General features: G+C 36.3%; 2 protein-coding genes across 2 annotated transcripts; one reads left to right on the top strand and one right to left on the bottom strand.

The window, feature by feature from the left end:
* Nucleotides 1-567: 567 nt before the first annotated feature.
* Nucleotides 568-3,389, bottom strand: si:dkey-6i22.5 (polyamine-modulated factor 1). The gene is made up of 5 exons (XM_046849515.1): nt 3,115-3,389; nt 1,790-1,895; nt 1,502-1,602; nt 985-1,180; nt 568-751 (listed from the first exon to the last, which is right to left on the bottom strand). The coding sequence occupies exons 1-5, from the start codon at nt 3,324-3,326 to the stop codon at nt 683-685; spliced, it is 684 nt and encodes a 227-aa protein (XP_046705471.1). The 5' UTR covers nt 3,327-3,389; the 3' UTR covers nt 568-682.
* A 1,236-nt stretch (nt 3,390-4,625) lies between these two features.
* tmx2a (thioredoxin-related transmembrane protein 2a) lies at nt 4,626-9,261 on the top strand. The gene is made up of 8 exons (XM_046849512.1): nt 4,626-4,917; nt 5,424-5,484; nt 6,844-6,957; nt 7,543-7,619; nt 7,706-7,812; nt 7,887-7,952; nt 8,091-8,220; nt 9,010-9,261. The coding sequence occupies exons 1-8, from the start codon at nt 4,729-4,731 to the stop codon at nt 9,172-9,174; spliced, it is 909 nt and encodes a 302-aa protein (XP_046705468.1). The 5' UTR covers nt 4,626-4,728; the 3' UTR covers nt 9,175-9,261.
* The last annotated feature ends 485 nt before the right edge of the window (nt 9,262-9,746 follow it).

The raw sequence follows: 9,746 nt of genomic DNA, 5'->3' as shown, positions 1-9,746 counted from the left end.
CCGCGTGTGTACACAGACGCGAATTTACCGTAAAGTCCCGATTTTTTTTTTTTTTACTTCAAATTGTAAATTGTAATTGTAAAGGTTTTAATAGTTTAACACTCTAAAAGCAGAATTTTCAACGAAGGATGCGTTACTCGACTTTCTTTTTCTAAATGTATACTGGTATCGAAATATTATTCGCACTTGTCGCATAAATTACCATGAAACATTTTATACGGTGACAAAAAAATCTAAATATGTATTAAACCTCTAATTGATCTCAGTGTGCACTCCAATTAGTCATTATTTTTCACATTTATGACTTGATATGTGGTAAAATCCAAACCACATTTTCAACTCGATACCCGGAAATTAGCTTTGATTCTGAAGTCGTTTAGAAATATCTTTTTTTTTTTTTGTTTAGTTGTTTTGTTTTGTACATTTATGTTGTCTGGTGTAGCACTTTGGTCCTGGAGTAATGCTGTTTCATTTCACTGTGTAGTCTAATGTATATGGTCGAAATTACAATAAAAGCCCACTTGACTTAATTATAAAGTTGTAAAATCAACACACACGACAGCCACATACAAAAAAAAAAAAGATTTAATGGAACACATTTGGCAAAATAAAAACGATACAAGTTAGATTTAAAAATAAAAGACAATTAAAATAGTTTTGACCGTGAATGTTGCACAAGAGTTCAAAGAGATTCGAAATTTTCAGATGGACAAAGTGACGACATGAACGATTCCAAATCAGCAACAGATCCCTGAAAAAAAGGACAAAGAATGAACACTGAAACAGGAGTGCAACAATTTCCTGCAGCATATTACATGTAACATTCAATTCAGACAGTTTCACTTAAATATTTAATACATTTATGTAATAATTCAAAGAATTTATGTTCTACCATATAAACATACAGTATATTCACATTAATCTATTAAACAGAAATAAATAATTGATGTACACAAAACACATGTTTTTCTCTTTCTCTATCACCTTCCACTCATCTACAGCTGCTGCTATGCGCTGCTCTGTGTTTACGATGGTGTCTCGACCAGACTGTACTCTCTGAGCCAGAGCTGCGTTCTCTTTCTGGAGCTTCCTCAGCTCTCGGCGCACGTACTCCTCCTGCCCCTGATGATATGGAATCAACACACTGCACACATCCTGCTCAGGAATGCCACTGGGTCGCCTACAGGACACACACAAGTTAATGGCTATGCATGCACGTTTTAGACATACTTCAATACAATTTGTTGTACTGGTCATTGCATTGCATTTATTAGCCATAGTATATATAACATTTAGTTAATGTAGCTCTTGTAAAGCAAAACATTGCAACCTGGACTGTTCAAATATAGATATATAGACAATCAGATACTATTTCCTGGCTGCATTTGTGCTAAATCATTTTTAAGAATGCCAGCTTAGAAAATCAACGAGAAAATATTTCTACATACAAAATAATGCATTTAATTGGTAGGCCCCAAACCATGTAAAAAGGTAAATCTACCATGCAGGCCCTGGTGTGTTTTTTGCCTGCTCTTCTAGTCTGTCCAACTCCTCCAGTTTCACCTGCAGGTCTCCTTCCTCTATCACTCTGTTTATATCCTCCTGTATACAAAAAAGCTTCAACTGAGTTACACATTAAAGACTTGCGTTCCTGAACCCATTGAAATAATTAGTCCTGATCATCCCAAAAATGAGAATTCAATACTAATAACATTATTATAAAGGCATATACAAATGATCAGGGTATCAGCAAATATATACAGTGCCAATACATACAACAGCATGCTACCTGAATAGCTTTCTGCAGATCGCTTATGAATTGCTTGTGAATGACTTCGGCCATTTGTGGATTCTGCTTGCACAGGGGATGAAAAGAGTGGGCAAACCTGTTGAAACTGAACCAATACACACAAGGAGATATGAAGATTAGTTTTGTGACATCTTTAACAGTTTAAAGTTAGTACTGTAGTAGGGAATTATGAACATGTCACCTAACCAACAAGAGAAAACTCTTAACTCCCAATGATCTCACTGCCACTTTTTAATTTTTTTACCCATAAAATGATAAAACTTTGTTTTAATTTAATGCATTTGTATTTTAAAAGAATCTGTACATCAACAAATACAGCTAGCATTCTCCATACATGATCTATACCGTACTTAAGTGCAAAGCTGAGACACACACCTAACAAACACAGAGCGTTTCTGTTAGCATCTGTTTTCTCTTCGGTTATTTTACTGGTAACAAATGTACTTATTTTGTTAAATGACAATTGACATGGAACATTAACCCAATTATAATTAATAGGAACTATCTGTTATAAGAAAGTGATTCTTATTTCTTTATTTGATGCAAAAATAACAGGAACCTTACGACAACCAATCAGTTTTGTTTAGAGAGGACTTGAGAGAACGTTCCCTTAACATTAGAAGAACGTGTAGAATCTCAGATTAAAACTAGAATACAGAAGGTTGCGTTCTCAGAAACATGATGGGGTTCCACAAAGTTTAAGGTTCTCAAGAGTCACAAGATTATGGGAACGTTCTTTAAAATAAGGACAGTTGAGGAACCAAAAACAAACGTTCTCATAACGTTCTGGAAACCACTTGGAACACACGCGTCTGTGTTCACTCCAAAGAATTTCCTTTATATGGAGAAAAACTTCTTTAAAATATTCTCATAAAAATTAGAAATGTAAACATTATATAAATTGTATAAAAAAGAAAGAAAAAAACACGACTCATATATGCGAGTCGGTTCCCATTCAAAGAACCGAATGGGGGAAAAAAAGATTCAAAGAATCGATTCCTCGTCTAACGACACATCAGTGCTACAGTCATTTCATGGACACCTACTCAGTGCACAAATACATCATAATATGGTTAAACTATTTAAACTGGGTGTATAATACATTCATAACCATGTTGAAACAAAACAATTTTAATAATAAGAATATAGCAATGTGAACATAGCTGGCATTAAAACACGTATCTGCGCATAACGTAGAGAAATAAACCGTTAAGTAGAAAAGGTAAACCTCTATAAATACACTTTATTTTTTATTATTTATCACCCGGTGAGTTTTACACTAAACTGGAGTGAATTTTATTCACCTCGCATCTGCTACAAGCCTCTGCAGGCTTTTCTCCATGACTTTATTAAAGACTTTCAGTCTGCTCCGCCGTGGCTCGCATTTAGCCGAATTAACCGCACTATTTTCTTGGACCTCGGTCTCTCCTGACACATGTGAACCCGTATTTTCACTTGTTTGAGCAGAATCTGTTAAAATAGGCTCACTAGACCGACAGCTGACGACTTCCTCCATCTTCGTTTTCTTCCCAATGTTGACATTCACATCTACCCGCCAAGACTCACCACATACACTACGGAAGCCGTAGGAGTTATGGCGTCTTTTGTCGAATCGCGTTTTCTCAACACTACAACATCTGAAATTATACTTCTGATTAATCTTCCAAATCAAATTTAGGGTTTTTTATTAAATCATTACAAACAATCTGATCAGAAATACATTGTTTTTTGAAAAAAAAAACGTATTCATTTATACAGTATATCGAATGCATATTATTATAAAATATATTTTATGGCTACTAAAATATTTGAATATTTCTAAATAACCAACTTCTAAGAATTAATATATTCTCCTGTATGTAAATTAATCTAATGTCAACATTTAAATAAAAACTGACCAAAAAAGTTTATTTACCTTTTTAGTTTTTGCCAAAGTTCAAGTGGTCAAAGTAAAACCGGTTTAGTTTAGTTTAGTTTAGATTAGATTAGATTAGATTAGATCGGATTTAATTGGTTTAGTTTAGTTTAGTTTGAATTTGATTGGTTTAGTCTAGTTTAAATTAGATTGGATTGGGTTGTTTAAGTTTAATTTATTTTATATATGTTTAGGTTAGATTGGATTAGTTTAGATTGGATTGGTTTAGTTTAGTCTAGTCTAGTTTGGATTGGTTTAGTTTAAATTAGATTGGGTTGTTATAGTTTAGATTGGATTGGTTTAGTTTAGACTTGTTTGGTTTAGGTCAGTTTAGATTGTATTGTATTGGTTTAGTTTAGATTGTATTGTATTGGTTTAGTTTAGATTGTATTGTATTGTATTGGTTTAGTTTAGATTAGATTGGTTTAGTTTAGATTTGTTTGGTTTAGTTTAATTTAGTTTAGATTGGATTTGTTTAATTTAGATTGGATTGGTTTAGTTTAGTTCTGTTTAGTTTAATTTAGTTTGAATTGTGTTGATTTTGATTGGTTTAGCTTTTGCTCACAGTAAAATATAATTGTGATTGACATTTTGCAGCTGTTCTTTAGATAGCAGTCGAACAGCTGTTAAAAAGTGATTACATCTTGAGTTCTGATAAATAGCAGGATATTTTAGCTAAAACCTGGTTGCATCTGCCAGGAGGTTCAAACGTGGTCAAGAAAGAGATTATAAAAAAGACAAAATATTAAAATCTCAAATGTTTCACCATAATAAAGCTGCATTTCAACTACTAACACAGACACACATTTGTCTTAATATCTTTACTCTAACAAACCAATCCTGTCTGTGTGGGGACATATAGTACCCACCATGATATAAAACCACACACACACACACACACACACACACACACCTGTTGCTGTCCTATTTCTGCTCACTCCTCTCTCTTCTGCCTTGTCCCTCATTGCATGCACTTTTTCTCACTCCACAAACCTGCGTGAAAATGGGGTTCATCACCGGTGTGTTCGCCTTTTTCTTCCATCTGCCACAGATTTATAAGTGGCTCCTAAAGCCATATTATTTGCTGTCATTTCTTCTGTCGGTGGCTTTCCTTGCTGTGCGAAAATGTCCGGGTGTGTGCGAGCACTTACCCTCTCAGAGAGAAGACGGAGACTCCTGCAATTTTGACTGGGTTAGTTAAACACGCTTTACATTGCAGGTTATTAAAACCTATTTTCAATTTCCCCAAAAACACTGTAATTTAATGTTATTTAACTAGAAGAACTCAGTTTTTAGTATTTTTAATATGAATTTAAGGAAAAGTCCTCTCTGAAACAGAGTTGAACAGGTTGATCTTGTGCTATTTTGTTAAATAAGGCCATAATTGTATTATTCCAGTGAGTAGTTATAATTTGTGAGCCACAAGGAGGACATTGCTAATGCAGTTTCAGTGGCATTTAATAGAAGAAATAATGCAACCATAAGTTGTTATGTTCATGTTTGCCTTTTTTTTCGCTTGCTATGTTTGTGCCTCATCTATTATAACGAGATGATTCAGAATAATAGTAATAAAGGTATTGGTGCAAATGCAATGAAGCTGAAGCTCTGTATCATGCTGCTTGTTCATTTCAAATTCATTCGGTCTTGGGTCTTAAATTTGGATCATACACTGCATTTCCATCCTGAAATGTGTTACAGAGGGAGTTGGAGATTCTCATGTTCCTCAGTGCCATTGTTATGATGAAGAACCGCAGAGCGAGTGAGTGGATGTCATGTACTGTTTATTTGTCTGCAATATTCCGGAAGTACATGAATGAAATATCAATACAAACCCTAAACTCAGAAAAGTGTATTTTCTTATGAGTACATGTTTTATTTTGGTTACACCACAATATGTTTCCAATGAATGCAAGTTTGGGTTCATAACAAATGACACATAGTATTTACCCATTTAGCTAATGATGTTCCATTAGAAATATCTATTAATAGAATTTAGAAGCAAAGAAAGTCATCACATCTCTGTAGGATAGAATAAACCTCAGGAACAGCTTAACCTAAGCTTTTAAATTGCTGACACTGGAGAATCCTTCTTTATCATCTTCTTCATCTTCTTGTCCTTCCTTCTTTCTTAAATAACACAATTTAACAATTAATTTGTAAAATTTTACTTACTGTTACATTTATTGTACACAGAACATCCTGTACAATTACTAATAAAGAATTCATCAACACCATCTGACCAATCAGATTGAAGAATGAATCAATGGTGTTAGGGAATATTCCTTTAAACCAGTAGCCATGCATTTCACACCTGAGCCTTCAGTGGAAGTCAATCCACCTCTTAATACCATCATTATGACGTCACCGCTATAGAAACCATCCATATTATAGAGAAACGCAGTAGAACAGAGCGCTATCACAGACAGGAATCTCATACAGTAAGATGAATGCCATTTCTAAACCATGAAACCCAATGAACACAATTCAACACGTCTCCTTTCACTGCAGCCACAGTTGCACCACTCCTGGTTTTCCATGTATTTCTGTGCATTTTTTCCACGCATTACGGTTTTCCCGGTGGATTTGAAATGGAGTCAAATTGTGTGCCAAACTTTTCCCGAACAGTCTATCTTGTAAATGTCTTTGTAAGTGTATCTGCGACCAAATCAATTCAACTCAAAACAATGCAAATCAAATCCACACAAATATGCGTACTAGATACCCCTGTTTTCGCCAAATTCAAATCTGATTGGTTAAAACAACAGCACGTACTTTAGGCCACAGGAGCCTGCACTGATTCTGAAGTGATGTCACATGGCAACAAGTGATGTGTCGGTTGAAATCTGATTGGATAGAAACTCTAACCTAAACTCCAGAAAGCAGCACAAGCACGAGAACTCAATGAAGCGAAGAGAATTTGGGAATACGTTAATATATATTCATGAAAACAAAATATTGAACAGAAAAGGCCTTTCTGACCCTGATGGCCAGCCACTGCTTTAAACGGTGTAACTGTATATTGCTTGTATATTGGGTGATCTCCACCTGCCACATTTTGATGATATGTTCTAAATGATGCCAATGTGGGAACCTTTCCTTTCTTTCTTTGTGTCATCAGTAACTCTGGAGCAGCATATAGGAAACATTTTCCTCTTCAGTAAGGTGGCGAACGTGGTGCTGTTCTTCAGAGTGGACCTGAGATTCGGCCTGCTCTACCTCACACTGTGTGTCGGTAAAAAGCTCTATAATATGGACTATATACTAATTATTATACAGTATAGGGCCAAAAGTATGTGGACATACCCTTCATATCCATGTGCTTTTTTTGAACATTCTATTCTAGTAGTCTTCTTTTTACTCTTCTGGATAGAAAATTTTTTTGCCTGTTATGTTTGGGATTTTTCATCATTCAGCCACAGGAACATTAGTGAGATCAGGGGCTCATGTTCGGGGAGGAGGTCTAGGGTGTCGTCATTTTATTGTGGGGTTGAGGTCAGGGTTCTCAAGTTCATCCACTAGAACCTTTTGCTTTACAAATCATTCATTGTGTACAGAGCGGTTGCTTTGCTGGAACAAGTCTGGACTTCTCGTTATGTGGGAAGCCAACAAAGACATCCTTTGAGACTGTGCCAATAGTTTTTGAAAAAGAACGACAAATAAATGTGATGCTTGAGTGTTCACATACATTAGGCCATATAGTGTATTACTCATTCACAGAGAAACCTGTAGAAAGTATACTATAATTGCATTTGATCCTATTGAAATATTCGTGTACTGTTGGAAACATTAATATTTATCTGAATGCTTTGATCTACAGTATTCCTGATCACATGTAAACCTCCCATCTATATGGGTCCGGAATACATCACATATTTCAGTGACAACACCATCGATGTGAGTAAATCATGGTTCATTTAACTGCATATGGTTCTTTCATTTATAGTGCTATAGTATGAAATGATTGTTTTTTGTGACTTTAGGAGGAACTAGAGCGAGACAGTCGAGTAACGTGGCTTGTCGAGTTCTATGCCAACTGGTCTACAGAGTGTCAGTGTTTCGCACCTGTTTTTGCTGATCTCTCACTGAAGTACGGCTGCAAACAAGAACTTAATACTCAATCAGTACAATGATCATGTGGTTCAAAAAGCTTATATCTTGCAGGTATAACTGTGCTGGACTTAAATTTGGAAAAATAGACATAGGGCATTATGGAGCTGCTGCTGAGAGGTGAATAAGCTTAATTTTTTTCTAGAATTACAAACAATTGTGTGGTCTAAGGGAGCGATAACTGCATCCATCACTATTAAGTGAGCTATATGCTGGACAAAATGAGCAAAACTGTTACAAATATGTTTCTGTGTTGAGGTATAAAGTAAGTCTCTCACCACTCTCCAAGCAACTGCCCACTTTGCTGCTGCTGCAGGGAGGCCATGAATTTGTGCGTCGCCCCCAAGTGGACAAGAAGGGAAGAGCTGTGAGCTGGAGCTTTACAGAGGTAAATGGTGCATTAAATAATTATTGCAGGGTGTAGGAGTGGTTTGTGTAGGAATGGGCAGCATGCAAGACTAACTAGAATTTCTTCTATGCTTTGAAAGAGGGCAGGATTGGACAGAATGGATTTGAGAGAGGGCAGGATTGGGCAGAATGGCTTTGAGATGGGGCAGGATTGGACAGAATGGCTTTAAGAGAGGGCAGGATTGGACAAAATGGCTTTGAGAGGGCAGGATGGATCAGAATGGCTTCGAGAGGGGGCAGGATTAGTCAGAATGGCTTTTAGAGAGGACAGGATTGGTCAGAATGGCTTTAAGGGGCAGGATTGGGCAGAATGGCTTTAAGATGGGGCAGGATTGGGCAGAATGGCTTTAAGATGGGGCAGGATTGGACAAAATGGCTTTGAGAGGGGGCAGGATTGGACACAATGGCTTTGAGAGGAGGCAGGATTGGACAGAATGGCTTTGAGAGGGGGTAGGATTGGACAGAATGGCATGGAGAGGAGGCAGGATTGGACAGAATGGCTTTGGGAGGGCAGGATTGGTCAGAATGGCTTTGGGAGGGCAGGATTGGTCAGAATGGCTTTGGGAGGGCAGGATTGGTCAGAATGGCTTTGTAGACTTATTTGTAGACTCCCATCTTTAAGGGCAATTTTCCTTTTCTTGGCACACTCTACTCACATCTTCAGAACTACAGTACTATAAGAACAAGGAAAATAAAGAGATGCAAATTAAAAATGATAAGGAAATGATGCTCACTGTGGCCATGATTGAACTACTGTACGATTTTGCAGGAAAATATAATCCGCGAGTTCAACCTGAATGAAATACTCGAGAAATGTAAAAAGCTCGGCAAGGGCCGGAATGAGAAGATAGAGGAGCTGGGGTTCGATCCACAGGAGCAACCGGATGAAGATCAACCACTGATGGAGGGGTCAGAGAGCAAAAAAGACAAATAAACGCACAATCCTGAGAGATTTTTGAAAGACTACATTGTTGGCTTTGAATCTCTAAAGAAAACCTGTGGTAAGACAGGTTCTATAACCTTTTTTTTTTTTTTTTAGCTATACCAATAATACACTATTGGATAGCACAAGAAAATAAATTGCCATTCAATAGCTATGCGACTTTGTCTAAAGTATAATAAATATATATATATAATAGCAGTTTGTTACATTTGAGAGTAACAAACAAAAAAGCCCTTATGAGAGATCATTAATATTCTACAGCAAATCAAATTTTCTTGACAATAGATAAAATGTTTACACAACAGCAGTGCTAAATACTTCGCTCTGATTGGTCGAAATTTCTATAACAGTTGCCCTAATAGTAATTCACATCAAACGTTTGAATAAACAGGCTCATTTAAATAATAATACTTTATAATTTCTATTGTCAATTCACAGAAACGATCTATGCTAAAAGATTGATAGATCCCCAATATCAGTGCTTGACAACATTGTTTCACGACACAGTAAAAGAGTTTGCGCTTTCTTGTTTTATTCGTATCCCTGTCCCTCGTTACTTAATA

Source organism: Silurus meridionalis, chromosome 5 (genome assembly GCF_014805685.1).
Source record: "Silurus meridionalis isolate SWU-2019-XX chromosome 5, ASM1480568v1, whole genome shotgun sequence".
Taxonomy (NCBI): Eukaryota; Metazoa; Chordata; class Actinopteri; order Siluriformes; family Siluridae; genus Silurus; species Silurus meridionalis.
Note: the sequence above shows the minus strand (reverse complement) of the source record. Positions and strands in the feature narration are given on the sequence as shown.